The sequence below is a fragment of the Eleutherodactylus coqui genome, chromosome 7 (genome assembly GCF_035609145.1).
Source record: "Eleutherodactylus coqui strain aEleCoq1 chromosome 7, aEleCoq1.hap1, whole genome shotgun sequence".
Taxonomy (NCBI): domain Eukaryota; kingdom Metazoa; phylum Chordata; class Amphibia; order Anura; family Eleutherodactylidae; genus Eleutherodactylus; species Eleutherodactylus coqui.
Window position 1 is genome coordinate 213,541,583 of NC_089843.1, and position 19,608 is coordinate 213,561,190.

The following is a 19,608-nucleotide window of genomic DNA, read 5'->3' on the forward strand; positions in this document are numbered from 1 at the left end:
ATCCAGAGGCGTGCTTTATTTTGCTGCGAATTCTGCAGGCACGGCTTCCATAGAAGTCAATGGAAGCTGTGCGATTCGCGGCACACCGGGAACTGTTACTCCGGCTGTGCTGCGGGTCCCACGGAAGAGCAGGAGAGTTAGAAGAAAAAAAAATAATAAAATCCCCACTGCGCAAGGTGGGATCCCCCCGCCCACGGAAATCGACTCGCCTGCAATAACTTTTATTTTTCGGTCGACATAGTTGTGCGAGGGCTCTGTTTTTGCGGGACGTCCTGAAGTTTGTGTTGGTAACATTTTGGAATACATACAACTTTTTGATCACTTTTTATTGCATTTTCTTCTTGGAGACGCACTTCTGGCGTTTTGTCTTTTTTTCTGACGACGCTCACCGTGCGGGGTAAATAATGTATTACTTTGATAGATCGGACTTTTACGGATGCAGTGATGCCAAAAATGTGTTTTTGTTTTAGGATTTAGATTCTTTTATTAAATAGGAAAAAAAATTATTATTTTTTTTAACTTTTATTACTTGTTTTTTAAATAATTAGTAAACCTTTAGTAAAACAACATGCGATGCCTTGATCGCTCCTGCAGCATGATGTAATACCATAGCGATCAGGCAGGCTTGATAGGCATTCTGCCAAGAAGGCCCCCGGCTGCCATGACACCCGCACGGCTCCCTGCAATATCATCCCAGGGGGGTCGTATGGGACACCCAAACCTCATTCAGGGGGTCCGCCAGGCGCCAGCTGTAAGAAACAGCTAGCGCCCACGTTTATGAAGAAATTGCCCCGCTCTCTCTCTTAATACACACCCCGACGCTGCAGGACGTAAATGTGCGCCCTGCAGCATTAAGGGGTTAAAGCACAAAACAGACTCATTACTAAGAGGTTAATTGAGGCAGTACTGATTTATTACATATTAACCTAGTATGTTACGCCAGTCTCACACAGACGGGTTGGATTTCACATGGGGGAGCACACAGCGGGATCCGCCCCTGTCCGCGCGTACCCGAATAATCTGTACCGCAGGCGGTCCGCACGGCTCGCCGTCAGACATGCGTAGTACGCGTTTTTAAAAATAAATCCCTGCCTGTCCTGTGACATCGCGAGGCGATGATGCGGAATCCACGACCTTTTCCCAATGTCAATTGCGGAAGTGCCGCGGGTTGGACGGCTTCCATTGACTTCAATGGAATCCATCCCGACTTCAATCTGGCAATCGGAATAATCCCCGTAACACCGATCCTTTTGAAGTAATCGGTGATATGACATGTGATAACTACCGATACCGATAACGCAGTAAGGACTTTCATGCTGCCTAAGTGGATGCCACAAGCGATAAGAGGGACGTCCAGCCGGACAGGTCAGCTGAAGGTAGGCAATAAAAGCTGAAGGATGAAACAAAGAGGACTCTTGCAGGGAACACGGGGTTAATTTCCTCCCTTCCGTTTTTAGCCTGCAGACTATTGATGGCGGAGCGGCGGTTTAGCCAGGAATTACGCTACAGTATCTGGTCTCCTACTGCAGCAGAGCGAGAGGGAAGGAGGCCAGAGAGGAGGAAGAGGAGAACATATGGTCTCTGGGGGGACACCTCTTAGAGGAGTTCTCCCGAAAACCATGCATCACCTATGTACAGGAGAGGGGGTAACGGAACGGTCAGAAATGCTGTGAGGCCATCAGTAAGTGAGTGGCCAGAGCAAAGGAGCTGAACTGTACAGCTGCAGTATAGGGGACGCCAACCATCATATATATTAGGTTCTCATATATATAAGTGTATTCCAGTGCATTGTCTGCCTCAGCCCAACACCTACTGGCACATCAATTGCGCATCTCCTTCGCTGCGGAAGCCTGACAGGGAGTGATGGGACTTATATAACACGATACGCTGTCATTAGGAGGAACATATTTAATGTACGGAAGAAATAGAAATGATACTTTCAGAAAAATGTATTCTAACAGGATTTCTGTACTTCACCGAGATGAGATTAACGAATAACAGAAAGGTCATTCCCTCAACACACACGACCACGGGCGGATCTGATCTGCACGGAAGATCCGCAAATCAAGCAATGGGCGTCCGCACATGAATTAAAGCATGCGGATTAATCGCAGCACGCTCCATTTCAGTGTGGGTCATGCACGGACAGCTTCCATGGAAGTCAATGGAAACCGTCCGATCCGCGACCCGGCCGCAGTTGAATTGCGGATGGGCCGCAGATTCTATATGTCCGTACGGGTAAGCAGCGTCCTCAGCCGCGGGCAGGGTCGGACTCCGCTGGGCGCTCCCACATGTGGAATCCGATCAGCCCGTTGGCATGTGGCCTAAGGCCTTATTCACACGGCCGGTTTTATGCAGCTGAGGCATTTTATATGGTACGTGAAAAGATAGGTCTTGCCCTATCTTTTGCCGAGATACGCTGGAAGCTTCCATAGACTCCTATTGGAGCTGAAAAAAAGGGGATGGGGGTAAGCTGCGTGCAACCCTGGGAAAAGACAGGTGGCGCTATTTAAACATTAGTAGCCATTCCAAGGATTTCTGCCGACCGAGGGATTTCCATGCTGCAGCGTATTTTTTTGCCGATACGCCGCGGTCAGTGGGCGAGAAAACGCGAATTAAAAATCGGGACTTGATCGCGGCTATTCTTCCTTCATACGATTTTTAGCCGCGATCGGTCGAGTGTAAAAACGCATGCAGTCATGTGACAGAGGTCCGAGCACCATGAGGACATTGCTTAGGAAGCGGTTAAACTGCCTGCGTACTCGCCAGCGTTCCTTCCGCTCGTGTTTATACGTAGCTTGATTTACTGTAAAGTAAATACCGGCCAGAAACGGGATTAAGTAATCACATTAATTACAAAACGCTTGAAAAGTGGGATCGCTGCCCAAACCGTAAACAGCAGATTCAGTAAAAGCCTGCTTACATACTAGAGGTCACGTCTGTCCGCGGCTCCCAAAATACCGACGGGGGAGAAGAGCCCGACGGGAGGCTCCTTACAGCCAAAAGAACTAAAGCGCCTTGTACACAGGACGATTATCGGGCAAATCGATCGGGAGATCTAGCGGTCTGCGCAATAATTGTGTTGTGTGAATGCAGTGATGAGCGATAAATCGTTAATCGGATCTTTCATGCAGACCTAAAAATCATTGTTGGTCCGCCGCTGTGTCGTTCTGTGCAAACAGGCCGTCGGGGGACCGATCCCTGACCCACTGAGCGATGGTGTGGCACGGGAACGCTTATCACTGAAGTGCCCGCCAGTCCTCTTGTGTAAAAGGGGCTTAACCCCCTAAGGACCAGACACTTTTTAGGGATTTTACCCAAATGGCGATTTTACTGCCCTTTTTTTTTTTTTCTTTAGCTACCAAAATAATTTCTGTGTTTTTTCTTTCCCGTGACATATAGGGCGATTTTATTTATATCTTTTTCACTGACTTTTTCTTCCGTTTTTTTAGTTTTATTATAATTTTTTTACCATCTATGTCCCCATGACGTCATATAAGACCTTACATGTTTTTGATTTATTTTTATTTGACATTTTTTCACTGTACCTGGGCATCCATAGGAGCTCCAGTTACAGGGGAAAACATCCCCTGTAGAGCCAATAGTTACTTGCAGAGCTGGTCAGGGTCTACTGGAACCCTACAGCTCTGCTGTAACAGGGTCTCCCGGTGGTCATGTGACCACTGGCTCGTGTAGTGGAAGAAACACTTCCACTTTCACTATTGAGAGCTATGTACCCGGGAAAGTAGAGGATAGAAGGGGTTAAAAACCACTTCTTGCTTCTCCTCTGGGTTCTCAGCTGTGACTAACAGCTGAGGACCCAATCAGCTCTTGCTTGATTGCAGAACAGGGGCTTTAATACCACTACATATTTTTGCAATCAGGCAGAATTAAAGCCCAGGACCAAGCACCACGTATTTACAGCACTTAGTCCTTAAGGAGTTAGGGCTGCCGATACACATTGAAATTGGTGGGTTTTGGCCCATCAATATCTAGAGGGACTGGACAATTATCCAAGTCATATAGCATTTTCCTGACTCTCTCAATGGCAGAGGAAAATAAGGATCAGCAATTAGATTTCAACTGCCTGATCCTATTGTCCTGAGGAGATAAGCTGCTGCCAGAAGTGTTTGGCAGCAGCTTTTTTCCCCCCGACTACATACAAGAGACATGCACACTACGCCAAGCCAAGCATGTGTGTGTATGGAGGTGTAGGGCAAAAATCGCTGTTGGCCAAATACACAATGGTCCGACAGCCATCTAGCGGGCCACCTGAGGAATTGTTTTCCCATCATCGTTTTGCTAAAATCAGGTCCTGCTTTTAATTGAAAAAATAATGAGGTACCAAAGAACTGATCTCCCAAACATGGTGACCAAGAGACCTAAGAGAGGTTCCACATCTGGGTCAGAACCCCCGGTCAGAGGCTCCGGCACAGCATAACGGATGGAAAAAGCGCTGCAAATTACCCAAACAGCCACTGCGCCTAAAATGTTCTAGTAGTGCCTACTGAACCCGGCAATTATATGTCGTCATATACCCGTCAGCTATATGTTAGAGGATACATCATGGCCCACTTAGGACTCTATGCTGACATGGATGGCCGGCTTTAGGAAACAATAACTTGGGAAATCGCACATGTAACATTGCAGACTGACACTGGCAAGTATGGTATCAGGCCACGAATCAGGACCTGACATCCCACTTGCCAACATGTGACTTTTCTGTGAATGCAAGATATTTTTATGTCAAAACCACCTGGCATCACATCGGGGTAGTAGCGATTCTCCGCCGCAGCTTCTTTTCAATGGGAGACCACGCATCGCACTTGTGTGTACCTAACATGTGGTGCGATATTGCTGCCAACACCACTGAAAACAATGGCAGATGGGATGCGGGAGCACGCCCAAAGATAGGACGTGCCGCAATTTGTTTTCCCCGTCGCAGTGCGAGAAAATAAAATTAAAAAAAAAATGTGTATGACTCCATCACATGCAAGATTTGTGTAAGCCACAAAAAAAATTATTTTGCCAACCCCAGGATGCTGGTCTCCTAGCGCCTAGATATGAGCATGGATTTCAGTTGGTTCAGGTAACGCAGGGGTTTCAATGGGAAAACCTGCATCATGCGACATGCGATGCGTTTTCTGGACCCATTGAAAACTATTTTTTCACGCACCACAATGCACAAACCTCGCCCAATTTTCTCGCCTACAGGACCTTCACCGACTGTAGCACAGCAGGTCACATGACTGTCATTCACTGAAGGTCCTTTAACCCGCACAGTCATGTTACACTAGCCGCTAGAGATAAAGTTTTGGCTTTACCCCAAGCAGAGGCTAGCGTGACACGACTGTGGCGCAGACTGTGATATCAAGAGGCTAGCGACTACTCATAGTCATGTCACAGATTGTGGACCACCAAAAACTCTCTGCCAGCGGCACGTGGCCCGTACTAAGGGTCCATTTAAACATGCCAATTTCTCGTTTCGATGAGTGAACAATGTCAAAGTTCGCTTGTTTAGCCTGTTCATACAGCAGATACATAGTTGGCTCCTTCAGTCGTTCACATTCGCTGTATAAGTGATTGAAAGATCGAAATTTAAACCAAATGAGCCAACGATGATTTTTAAGGTATTATTGTATCTTGAGGCCACCAGGAAGTCCTGGTGGAGTCAAGAGTGACAGCTGGATGACGCCCCCTGAACCTGATTGGCTGTAGAGATGGCTCCTCTGCAGATCCTGCCAGGCCACTTTTATTCTCCCATCCCATCCCGACTCCGAGCCCTGATTCAAGGTCTTTGCTGCTTGCGTCAGTCTGATAGCCTCCCCAGGTGTGCATTTCTGGATCCCGGCCCCTCTTCCATGCTTCTTGGCCTCTCTGCTGCTGCTTGGTTTTTCCCCGCCGGCTGTGCAGTCCCACCTCCACTCCTTGGATGTGCCCCGCTGTCGGTGGTGCGGCTCCTCATGCGAGGTAGAACACACAGCCGGCGGTCGGCACATTTCTGCCCTGCTAGCGTCCCTGCGGCTCCTAAAGCACAGTGGGAAAAGGCAGTCGAGAGACGCGGCAGTCCCGACATGTCACCGCTGCTGAGTGCCGCTGGGCAACGCACAACGATCAGACCCGCTGCATGGGGGAGGACATTGTGAGCGGCAGTGGGCTGCATGGGGGAGGACATGGGCAGCGATGAGGGAAGGGGGGGTGCCTGAAGCAGTCGCAGAGACTCGGAGGTCCATGTGAGCGCTGCTGCCCGCAGAGTACCTCTGCAAGGGAACAGCAGGGAGCCCTTACAGCCGGGTGGACATTCACTCTGTGCCGCAGGTAGGCCACAGATGCGGAGGACAGACAGCAACAGCTGTCAGTGCGTGACAGAACTGCAGCCTAGGACCTTCCAGGACCTTGAATTCTTGCACCAATCAGGAGCTGGGGGTGTGAGAGGGGCGTTCTTCCTGCCAAACCTCTAGCTTCCGGTGGCGTCAAGATACAATAATACCGATTTTTAGGCCGGCATCAAATGAACGACAAAACAAAAAGCGAACGATTTATCGTTCGGTTCGTTGGCTGCGTTTACACTCAACGACTATTGTTCATTTTTGCTCGTTTGAACGATTTTGTGAATGAGGTTCGTTCCGTTTAAAAGAGGCCTTAACTAAACACTGCAGTATAATCTTTAAAAAAAAAAAAAAGTAAACGTGTCGTCCACATTGAAGTCGCAGCCGCGTCATAATATCCAATGGCAGACGCAACCTACAACTCCACTGTGGTCAGCAACGGTTAAATAACATCTCATTTCTAGTCTCGGCTGTTTACATGAAGGTCATTTACTAACAGATTTTAGAATCAATAACCTGCACTTTCAATCCGTTATATTTAGCTCTCGACAATCATATCTGTAGCGAGGTTGCACCCGCAAGCCAGCACCAAGCCACAAGTAAAAGCTGCCATGGATGGGCAGCCGAAAACAATACATCATAGGTAATATTTCATACAGTTCACCAACAGATCAAACACTGAAGCCCTTATTCTTCCATCAGGACGCCCTCTATGATCCAGAGCAGTGACCAGAAATATACAGAAGTCATCAATTTAGTGGAAACTGTGCAACTGCTTCCTGCATGCCCGATAGCGGGGAGCGGCGCACCACGGTCAGTGAGTTACTGCAGGACCTACAAAGTGGGAAAAAGATATACAAACCAAATCTCCATGCCATACTACACGCTCACATATTCAATACCGTCATCTACGTCCCGAATGCTCAACTCATTGGTGCCACAATTACTACAAGACAATCTGGTATGACACTCGTGCAAGTCAACGCCAGAGATGGCAACGCTGCCTCTACGGATCCCGTCTCACACAATGAGACGTGTCAAGTAACTGAAGTGAAAGGGTAGCCCGGGCCAAACCTCATCAAAAATTCCTTAGCTTAAAATTGTGTAGAAGGAAAAAAAAAAAAAAGAAGCTGGCGGAGGGTCATGTGCCATACATTGTGCACATGACCACTCATCCAATCAGACTTCAGCAGCCATAAAAGAGTCAACACTGAAGCCTACGATTGGCTGAGGGATCCCAGGCACACTCAAAGGCAGATGACCGCCCACCAGCTTCTTTCAGTTTCCGAGCGGCAGGCAAGGGGGCTCCAGCACTGTACAGGAGGCCGCTGGAGTAGGGGAGTAAGTTCTCTCTATTTTACACAATTTTAAGCCTAGAGTATATTTTTTTGTAAGTCCCAAAAACCCCTTTAACAAAACAGATTCATTATTAACCATATGGGTTCAGGCCAATATCTATACTTCTATATGTATTCTTTTGGGGAAAATATTGACTAAACAGGTTGAATTTTATCCCACTCTAAAGTGGCCATACACCTTCAATAGGTTTCGGATGAACACTCATTTGGCCAACAGCTACGCCTCCACGGTACCCCATACACATGCATGCTCGGAGAGGAGGTGATCTCAATAGGGAGGAGGCAGTAAGCTGATGCCAGACATGTTGGCCGCAACTTAGCTCTCTGGAGAGCAAAATAATAGAGCATGGGAAATTCCAACATGCCCGGTCCTCTTTAACCCTGACATCTGCCGTACAACCATCGGTCAAAGTTATAGTACACATTAGGTGGTTAGCCGGTCCCGTCAAAATTGTCCGAACTTGTCCTAATGTATATGGCCACCCTAAGCCAGTTTCCTACAATTGTACTAGGAGCGCATTCGTAACTTGCATCATGACTAACAATCCAGGCCCGATTGTGGGTTTACAGAGCCAAATTGACAGCACCATAGGAGTCTATGGTATCCATGGTCAGACAAGGACTTGCAGCTGGAACACACATGAGCCCTTATTATTCGTACGACTAATTGAGAAGACTTGATGATGAGTTTGTATGTGGGGTCAGGAGGCATAGCTGTCAGATGAACGAGCATTGGGCTGACCGATGTCCGAATGGTTTGCCATCTTGACTGTGAAAAGCCAAGATGGGAATACCTCTTTAAAGGTCATATAACTTAAGACAACTGTTGGCCAAATGCTCATTCATCTGCTAACTATTCCTCCTGACCCCACATACACACTTGGGAAGTTTTCTTAGTAGACAAGGAAATCTCCCATAAGATCAGAGGATCAGTCATGCTCAAAACCAACTAGCCCAATCCTCCTTTCCCATCTGCCACCAATTGCGCGACACCCCTACATATATTAGGTCCCCTCAACAAGATTTCATTGAACCTGAGGTCCTAAGACTGTCCTTTTGGCTTTTATTCGGTCAGAATACACTAACATATTTCCAAAGTAAAAAAAAAAAAAGGCATGGGATAGCACAATTGACTACACTATTCCATAGAACGCCTAAAAAAAATTAAATACACTGTTTGGTAAACTTTTTTCTCCAATAATGGAGCCCTATACGCAAAAAATCCGCTGCACGCCTGTACAGTGGGATATGTCGCAAACCTCCACAAGCTTTTCCTGCTGCACAAGCCAAATGGTGGCCGTTATCATGATGTGGATAGAGCCTTAGATGGTAGGTAATTATCACCAAAAGTGGTGGATGCAACTAATGTTCATCTAAGGGCTCTCTTTTCCATGAGCGTATATTGGCCCGCTGTTTTCACGGCCGGCTGATATATGCTGTGATCTGATGAATTGGATTCCCATGCATCACATCACATGGCCATATTCCTGAGACGTAAAAGCACCCGGCCGGCCAATAGAGCGCTGAGCATTTTTACCTGGGGCCCAAAAGATAGTGCTGGAACTATCTTTTGGGCTGGAATACGTCGGCCGCTGCATGGGCTCCCATAGAAGCTAAACTCCCTCCCTCTGATCTCCTCCCCCCATACAGGCTCACCTCTGCTCTCCTCCCCCCCCCCATGCAGGCTCACCTCTGCTCTCCCCCCCCCCCATGCAGGCTCACCTCTGCTCTCCCCCCCCCCCATGCAGGCTCACCTCTGCTCTCCCCACCCCCCATGCAGGCTCACCTCTGCTCTGCCCCCCCCCCCCATGCAGGCTCACCTCTGCTCTCCCCCCCCCATGCAGGCTCACCTCTGCTCTCCCCCCCCCCCCCCATGCAGGCTCACCTCTGCTCTCCTCCCCCCCATGCAGGCTCACCTCTGCTCTCCTCCCCCCCATGCAGGCTCACCTCTGCTCTCCTCCCCCCCATGCAGGCTCACCTCTGCTCTCCTCCCCCCCATGCAGGCTCACCTCTGCTCTCCCCCCCCCCCCATGCAGGCTCACCTCTGCTCTCCTCCCCCCCCCCCCCATGCAGGCTCACCTCTGCTCTCCTCCCCCCCCCCCCCCCATGCAGGCTCACCTCTGCTCTCCTCCCCCCCCCCCCATGCAGGCTCACCTCTGCTCTCCCCCCCCCCCCATGCAGGCTCACCTCTGCTCTCCTCCCCCCCCCATGCAGGCTCACCTCTGCTCTCCTCCCCCCCCCATGCAGGCTCACCTCTGCTCTCCTCCCCCCCATGCAGGCTCACCTCTGCTCTCCTCCCCCCCCATGCAGGCTCACCTCTGCTCTCCTCCCCCCCATGCAGGCTCACCTCTGCTCTCCTCCCCCCCCATGCAGGCTCACCTCTGCTCTCCTCCCCCCCCCCCATGCAGGCTCACCTCTGCTCTCCCCCCCCCCCCATGCAGGCTCACCTCTGCTCTCCCCCCCCCCCCCATGCAGGCTCACCTCTGCTCTCCTCCCCCCCCCATGCAGGCTCACCTCTGCTCTCCCCCCCCCCCCCCCCATGCAGGCTCACCTCTGCTCTCCTCCCCCCCCATGCAGGCTCACCTCTGCTCTCCTCCCCCCTCATGCAGGCTCACCTCTGCTCTCCTCCCCCCCCCATGCAGGCTCACCTCTGCTCTCCTCCCCCCCCCATGCAGGCTCACCTCTGCTCTCCTCCCCCCCCCATGCAGGCTCACCTCTGCTCTCCTCCCCCCCCATGCAGGCTCACCTCTGCTCTCCTCCCCCCCATGCAGGCTCACCCCTGCTCTCCTCCCCCCCATGCAGGCTCACCTCTGCTCTCCTCCCCCCCATGCAGGCTCACCTCTGCTCTCCTCCCCCCCATGCAGGCTCACTTCTGCTCTCCTCCCCCCCCATGCAAGCTCTTTGGAATATGAGGGGGTGGAGTGGGGGTGGAGCTAAGCTCCCACCCTCTCCTCGCCCCTTGTCCATAGCCATCAATGGGAGGAGGCAGGCCGGGCCGGCACTTAGCTACACCCCTCCCCCTACCATTGCAAAGAACGAGCAAGCAGGAGAGCAGAGGTGAGCCTGTGATGGGGAGGGAGGGGAAAGGGCGACGGCACAGTAGTCTCGGCGTATATGCGCCGGGACCCATGACATCCTAACGGGCGCACAAACGTTTGATTTGTGCGCCTGTTCACCAGTTTTATCTCTCCCAACATAGCATATATCGGCCAGCCATGAAAACGGCGGCCGATATACGCTCGTGGGAAAGAGCCCTAACATGCATGACCTCGTTTATATATAGGTTAGCTTCTAACAGCTAAATAGTGTTTATGGCCATTAGTGTAGTCAACTTCCAAAGGTTCTGCACAGTACTAGCGAGGAAAAGTGTCTGGCTACTAAGTGTTACCAATAAAAAGTGGGGTAACTACATTAAACTGTGGTACTCCATGATATCAAGTGGCAGAAAAAAAAACCGTTTCGGCGCGGGACAACCCCTTTAAGCTTGTGGCTTACATAGCGCCACCAAATGATAGAACACGGCAGAGCGGTCAAACTGGGATGAATATGCAGCAATATTTACATAAAGGATCAAGGCGATCGCTCAAGGAAAGGAAGGATCTGAAAGAGGGTAATTGGAGAGGTATCAACTCGGGTGGAAACTCCTGCTCCCAGCCCTCATTTCTATTCACACATCTAAAGGTTCTTATCAGAATATCTTAACTTAATCCTCTAATTAGCATTTCTTTGAAATGTGATTTGACTAATTAGTGGGGGATTAACAACCACAGCAATTAGGCTTTTTGGAGTAAAATAAGCTGTCAAGAAAGGAAAGGAAGAAACTCCGGGACAGGATAGATGTACGGCGGCGGTTATGAGGGAACTAATGTGAGGCTAATGAGTTAGAAGAGAAGACAATATACTAGTATCATCTTCTGGTTTCTACACTTTCATACTTGTGTGAAATATCGATTGTAGAGAAGAAAGTTTCTGCAGTTGTAAGAAGAGGCCATCGAACACCTCAACAGGAATTCTGCACACAATGCCATGTATCAGAGAAAATTACCTTGTATGTAGCAACCAATCCACTAACATCTCCAAAGCAAGTTCGAAAAATAGGTAACGAGGCCCTTCTTGGTAATGAGGCCTAAAATGGTATTCCAACCTCAGCCAATCACGGTTGAGATGATACCGATGTGTATGTCATGGGCACCGATGGCCAAGATTAAGGAAACGGCTAAGCAGGCAGTTCGAGGACATTGTAGAAGGGTAAGTTCGGTGGGTTCGGTAAACCGAGTCACCAGTGGCCACAGCATAGATACAGATTCTCATCCCAGCCATGAGTGGCCGAGTTGGGAATACTCCTTAATGTTTGGTATCCCTAAAAGTACGATGACCATGGAAAAATATTGGACAGATTAAAATACAATTTATTGGATCCTTCTGACTTCAGACTGTTTGGCGATGAGATTGCCACATAACCTGATGATTAAGATTCCTCCAAAATAAAATTTTGCCCCCAAAGAGGCAGCGGGTCTTATCATAATCCCCTAGCAGGCGCCATCCGTGTCCCTCCTGCTGGTCTCTGCAGTTCCGGCAAACTTCCTTGCGGTTCTCAACACCGACAGAACATGGCATGAAAACGCCGCCTCCAGCAAGCGATTCCTCTGATTGGTTCTCGAGTGCCGCGGCTCAGCCAGTCAGAGCCGGCACTCGATGAACCAATCATAGCTATTCATTCATTGAAAATTCAAAAGGGATACAGCAAAGGAATGGAGCGCCCGCGAGTATGAAATAGCACCGCAGTTCTCTCACACTTGAGCCCCATAACAAAGTTTATGGGGTTCAAACCCGAAAACAGATTCTCTTTAAGATGAAAGGACACCCATTGGCCTACTGAACTCTACGGTCACATTGCATATATACATCACTACTATGAAAAATTTACTACGAAAAGGCTAGTTTCGATAATAATATGTATATTATATATGAATTGATATGAATAAGATGAAAGTATCATATGGTTAAGAAAGAATTTAGGTTTTTGTGTTAGAAAAATACATTTTGTGCTTTTTGTCACTATGGTTAAAAAAAAAAAAAAAGAGCACTTAGTGCAATCCCGAAAGGAAGACTAAATACTAAGGCACATGTTCAGCTTGCTTGATTTATCATTCTCAAAGGAAGGAAGAACTAATTGGTGCGGGCGTGCCTGATGACATCAGCAAGGACATCCTGGTCAAACCCTACGGCTCTCTTCCTGTCACTAGACGACGTTTGGTGGTTAACCATCAGAGCAATTAATGTATACTGTTACACACCATCTATGCCTCGTCTCAGAACGTATGCTGCCAGATCACAATTGCTTGCCAAGTTGATATAACGTATGGCGAGTGCAATATTTTGCTATACAACGTCAAACAGCCCTGTTGGAGGTAAGCACGACGCAAATGTATCCGTACTATGCGCAAAATATACAGCGTAGACAAAAAATATATATATACCGTATAGAATTCTTCTGGTGATACAATATCAGACTCCAGCATCTTAAATGGACACTTTTGGCTTCTTATTGACACTCTTAGGCCCCCTGCACACGGGCGTAAATCCCGCGGCGGGATTATCCGCGGGATTTCTGCCACTGAAAGCCTGCATAGGAGTGCATTACAATACGCACTCCTATGCAGACAGCCGCGGGAAATGTCGCGCGGCAAACAAACCGCGGCATGTCCTATTTCTGTGCGGGGCTCACAGAGCCCCGCACAGAAACGTCACTCACCCAGCCGCCGGCTCCGGTGTGCGCATGCGCTGGCTGCCCGTCAGCCGGCACATGAAAGAGCCGGGGCCGCCGGGCGCGGGTGAGTACGCGCTCCTCCCTGCAGACGCTCGGGTCGGGTCCCGCGGCGAGAATTCTCGCCGCCGGATCCGACCCGCCCGTCTGCAGGCGGCCTTAGGCTGGGTTCACACGGGACGGATTAGCCGCAGAAATTCTGTGCGGCACATCCACCCACGGCTCCTAATCCCGGGATTAGCCAGCCATGTGGACAAGATTTTGTAAAAATCTCATCTACACGGGGCGGCCAATTCGTCGCGGCAAAGCCGGCGATGCAGTGCGGAATTGACAGCCGCAGCATGTCAATTCTTTAGTTTTTCCGTTGCGGCCTCACTCCTCTTTATGGGGAGAGAAGATCGCAAAGGAATGCCGGCAAAATGCTGCAGGTTTTGAAGCCGCATCTCTCCTGCAGAAATGTCGTGGCTTTTCGGTGCAGCCAAGCCGCAGGATTTCCGTCCTGTAGGACAAAGCCTTAGGCCGGCTGCACACGTGCAGATTTGCACTGCGGAATCCAGAGCGGGCCTTCAGATTCCGCTGCACATATTGCCCATAGCATGCTATGAAAAAACGCGTTTTCCTTTACATGAGCAGAAATCAATTGCGCTTTTTTGCTCGCAGAGGAAAAATAAATAATTCTAATCGCAGCATGCTTTACTTTTGTACGGATTCCGCATGGACGGCTTCCATTATATGGGGGAACCTGTATGCAGAATGCGGCTCTACCGTGCACAGCCGAATACCCACGGCCGGGTCGGATTCCGACTGCGAAATCTTGCAGCGGAATCAGACCCTGTACCCCAGCATTGACCCCGCGTACCTGTCAGTTGTGTTCCTCGCCGTACATGCGCAGTGCAGAGAGTCAGGCCGGCGATGATGCGGATCCGCCATGAGTCTCAGCGGAACAGAAGTCTTCCATTAACTGCAATGGAAGCAGTATGTGCGGGCCTCGCACTAGAATAGGATGTGCTGTGATTTTACACCGCAAGCAGAAAATCGCAGTTGTTTTCTGCTCATGGGCATGCAAAAGCATTTTCCATGACATGTCTTATGGAGAGTATTTGTGCGGGATCCCGCAATGCGACTATGACCGTGTGCAGCCGGCCTTAGCCTGACTTCACACAAGCAGGATCCACTGCGGTATTTCCTCTAACCGAATCGCTGTGGGAATGCAGTAGTGTTTGCGGTACAAGCCATGTGGAGGGGATTTAGAACGTCCCTTTTACACGATGCGGAGAATTTTTTAAGAAGGCTGTGGATTCTGATTCCGTAGAATGTCTAATTATGCTGCGGAATCACGCTGCGGAATCAGCCCTTAAAATACAAGGGTCGAATTCCGCAAGTGAAAATGTGGCCAATTCTACACCAATTTAAGTTCTGAGTTGCCCACTGCGGAATTCTCGCGATTTCACTACATGAGAAGGCATCCTAAGAGGAAGGGAAAAGCAATCAATGGCTGCTCAATCTTCCCCAAAAACCTGTCTATACTCAGAATACAAAGCATGCTATACTGCCGGCTACAAACACTAAAAGCCGAGGCTGCTGATGCAAGCTCATCCTCTATGACAGTTTGAGACCTAGTGCATGGCGGGTTTGGTACAGCGGCTTCACACCATTCACTTGAGTGAGCTGCAGTACCAGACACAGCCAACAAGCCCCAGGGGTGCTGTTTCTGGGAAATTTCTAGAGAACCCATTTAAATTGGTTTTACCGACCAGTTCATATTTTGCGTCTGTAGGGTGAAAGTAAAAAAAAAACGTAAGGAGACTCAAAACTGCGATTTTTAGGATATTTTAGTATAGGTAAGGAGGGGACTTGGCGTAGTATTGGAAAAAGAAAAAAAACACATTAAGCCTGTGGATCGTAAACGGTATATAGGATTTTATTAAATCCCATGAGCAGACTGCATGACTCTGAAGTCTGAACGAGCCTTTAAGTGATCGTGAAAGCCCCGCTAGCTTGGGAAAGCGCTCCGTCCTGGAGACACATTAGTAGACGTATCAGTCCCGCGTGACGTGCGAGGCCGAACATTCCCACATTAAAGTGACAAGCAATTTCTCAAAGTGAAATTTACCAATAACAGCTGCGTAATATTAGTGTGGGAAAGTGCTTGTGAATGCAAAAACCGACAGATAACACTTATATTACAGGAGGTCAACATCCAACAGAGCAACAACATCTACACCCCTCCAAAGACGAGTTGGACTTGACTTTCCCCCTAAAATGATAAAACTGTTATTCTGAAAGTGTTACATCCAGGCAAAGTTGCCAAAAAGTTACGAAACTTGGATCAAAGTCTCTCCATATCAAGGGGAACGCAAGTTGCTACATTGTTTTAGTCGGAAAGTGTAAATGTAAAGTTGTAATTAAGAAGGTCTTTTTTTGTCAGATTGTTGATGACCCGGTGCGCCAAATCAGAGGTCAAACTCCGTACACCCAAATGTCTGACTTTGAGAGAGGTTGGATAATTGGCACGTAGGTTGATATCACCCGAAGGACCGGCCGTAGTGTAATGTCAGTACAGAGAGTGGCTACTCGGTGGACACAGGAAGGCTCCAATCCTCTAGAGGTCTGCGCAGGAAGACGCCGCCTTCTATTTGGAGCAAGGGCCCACCCTGGTGTCATTGCAGAGCACCACAGCCCCGAGAGTCATGGTTTGGGGGCAAATCAGTTATGACAGCAGGACTCTGAAGGTACAATGACTGTCTTCCAGAATGGCACACCGTATTGTCATGCCACTTTGGATGGTGGCCATGAAGGGTATCTTCCAATGAGAGAATAGCCATCACAAGTCTTGCAAGGTGTCACGACCATGTATTGGCCTGCACCATCGGTAGATGCATTATGTCACATGGCCACCTACCACAAACCATACAACAACTGACTGTACAAACCAAGCAGGCATGGCGAGACCCCCAACAAGATATAGGAATACTGAGACCGCTGTCACATGGGTTGAAAGCACATTTTCAGAGCATTTGTGGCGCGTGTTCACAAGGGTGAGTGCGTGAATCACGGCCCAGTATCGTCCTCGCCAACATGCAATTTCCCCGCGGATGTGAGGCGCTTTTTTGGGTAAGTAGTGATCCTTTGTCGTAGCTTCAATGGGGAGGCCTCGCGTACACCTAGCACGTGGTGCAATGCTGGCGCCGGCCCCACTGCAAATGATGGGCGATGCGATGGCACACCCGAAGATAGGTCGTGCCGGGATTTTTTCCTGCGCCGCGATCTGATTGGGGAAATCGCTCATGTGTATGACCCTATTTAAGAGTTCGCATGCGATTTGTGTATCTCGCAACGCACAAATCCTAAACGGTTTTCTCGTCTGCGTAAAACAGGCATTAGTGTTTTGCACACGCAAAAAAACACGTAAGCGCGCTCGCAATTATTGAAATGAGCACTTAAGTTAATTAGTTCCATATGTACAAAACACGCAGGAAAAAGTAGAGCATGCCGTGTATTTTTTTGCACGAACGTAATGCACACGCAAAGTATGCCTTATGTGAACGAGCCCAATAAAATCTATTAATTGCGCATAACACTGCGCAAATGCGCTCATGTGACACGGGCCTGACTGCATGAGAGCGAACTCTGACATCCTTTGCTACAGTGTGATTCATTGCGATCTGCTACCCTTTATACGGGGTATGGCTGCTCATATCTGCCATGTTTCATGAAAGTCCACCAAGTCCTGTAAGGCCGGGCTCACACGACCACATGTGGAACGCCGGCAGCGGATTCTGTCTGTGAGCCCGGCCACTGACCCCGAGTACGGCACGAACCTGCATTGCGTATGACCGCGGAGGCTCGCAACTTTTTTCTTGTTCGTTTGTATTACCACCTTCTTCGCTTAGCTAGGAAGCAAGTGGCCGCAGCCCATATACATTGTTAATTGAGCATGGGCTACGGGTCGATCGGCCTCCATTGACATCAACGGAGGCCGTCCGCGCACATTTCACAGAGCATGTGTGATTTTTCTTCCGCTCACGGAATCCGCAGTTTGTCTTCGCGAGTGTGAACGAGAAAAAAAATAAAGTTCATGCCCTTCAATGCCTGCGTTTTACTCCCACGCGGACGGCGATCCAAATCCGCCCATGTGAGCCCGGCCTAAGACTTTCAGTTTCCACAAGTGCATGTATTGTTCTCCGTTATCAACCAATTTCCAGTTGGAAAAGTCTGACTATTGCGCTCTTGACTGGGTCACCTGGCAGCAGAGCCAAAACGTAAAACACTTTCCCCCATGATCTATGTAATATCACATACCTCCAGTTCTTAGCGCACTCAAGGATCACTTTCTATTGGCCAAATACATAGAAAGCAACCAAAAATAAGTCACCGCTAACAACTAAGGGTCCCTGTATCTGCGCCAAGGGTCTCGGCTGCCCGCGTCCGCGCCAAGGGTCTCGGCTGCCCGCGCCCGCGCCAAGGGTCTCGGCTGCCCGCGCCAAGGGTCTCGGCTGCCCGCGCCAAGGGTCTCGGCTGCCCGCGCCAAGGGTCTCGGCTGCCCGCGTCCGCGCCAAGGGTCTCGGCTGCCCGCGTCCGTGCCAAGGGTCTCGGCTGCCCGCGCCAAGGGTCTCGGCTGCCCGCGTCCGTGCCAAGGGTCTCGGCTGCCCGCGTCCGTGCCAAGGGTCTCGGCTGCCCGCGTCCGCGCCAAGGGTCTCGGCTGCCCGCGTCCGCGCCAAGGGTCTCGGCTGCCCGCGTCCGCGCCAAGGGTCTCGGCTGCCCGCGTCCGCGCCAAGGGTCTCGGCTGCCCGCGTCCGCGCTAAGGGTCTCGGCTGCCCGCGTCCGCGCTAAGGGTCTCGGCTGCCCGCATTTGCGATTACCCCAGCCTTGCTCCAGAAGCAATTACCTATGAAGGATACATAAGAGCACTTCCAGCCAAGGCGCTACATTTAGTGCCCCTTTAAGAACTAGAATGCCACTTTTTGACTTGGCATGAGTCCCCGCACAGAGACTTCTGCACTCTAAGACTTTCAGGTGTCTTTCCGTGTCTTCTGCTCCCATTGACCGTCTCTGCCCACACGGCGCAGATAGCCAGACTGTAAGCCGAGAGGAAATGATAAGTGTTTGTCCAAGGGCTGGATGAGGGGGGAAGCGGGATGGGGTGAGGCCTCTCCATCCGGCAGCCAACAAAGAGATGCCTTCAGATCTGGTATTGTAACCTCTACCCCTCCTCTAGTACCAGCAGCATGCCGGCGGGCGCCACATGCCACAGCCGCTCATCATGGTCCGGGCACAAACTCCAAGGTTTGGACCAGAAGGAGGAGAAAGAACCGCACCTTAAATCACAAGTCCCAGCCTCTGCTTGTTCAAGTTTGTTACAAATTTGGGACTTTTGCTAAATATCCCCCCCCCCCCCCCAATCATTACATTGCAGATGCTAATTAATGAGCAGCCAGACTGCAGCCATCAAGAATATAACGATCAGCATCATGATGTCATCCAGCACCATCACCCCCAGCATGCATGTAGATTGCTAGCTCTTGGGCTCAGCACTGTGCAGAGAACGCAGCTGCTGGTACAGAGGAGCCAGGCTATAAATACCCCCTGGTGTGGGCACAGTTAGGTGTGTGCCAGCTGCCCGGGCACCCCTTATATAACTACTCCTACGCCTCAGCCTCCCATCCTAGCGGTTTGCATCGCAGGATGGAAGGAAAGGAGGAATCCAGCAGACGGAGGACAAAGGAGCCGCCGGGCACTGATGGAGACACGATGTGATGCTGCCTGCAGGAGGCCATGCAAAGGAGCGCCAACTTACAGTCTGCCTGCCCACTGCCACTGCCATGCTGCTGTCCTGCGGTGCTGGAGGAGGAGAAGGGAGAGAACATGCGATCCTGCCAGATGCTGCACAACCTCACTGACTGCCGCTCACCAGCGCTGGAGGAACATGGCCACCGGGGGAGGAGGGAGAGGAGGAGCTGCTCGGCTGCCTTAGTGTACAGGAGGGGGGAGTGATGTGTAGGATGCCGGCCAGCCTGATACTACCTCAGTGTACAGGGGGAGGACAGCCATATAGTACCTCAGTGTACAGGGAGGACGGCCATATAGTACCTCAGTGTGCAGGGGGAGGACGGCCATATAGCACCTCAGTGTACAGGGGGAGGACGGCCATATA

At 50.2% G+C, this 19,608-nt stretch overlaps 1 protein-coding gene across 3 annotated transcripts in view; it reads right to left on the reverse strand.

Moving 5' to 3' along the window:
* Positions 1-19,379, reverse strand: part of SEPTIN11 (septin 11) — a 109,838-nt gene extending 90,459 nt beyond the window's left edge. For all 3 annotated transcript variants that reach the window (XR_010785858.1, XM_066574340.1, XM_066574339.1), the window contains exon 1: positions 19,252-19,379. Coding sequence is in view for 2 of the 3 variants with exons in the window: in XM_066574340.1 (XP_066430437.1) it covers positions 19,252-19,278 (27 nt within the window). In the remaining variant the exon portion in view is untranslated. The remainder of the gene's footprint in view (positions 1-19,251) is intronic.
* Positions 19,380-19,608: the final 229 nt, after the last annotated feature.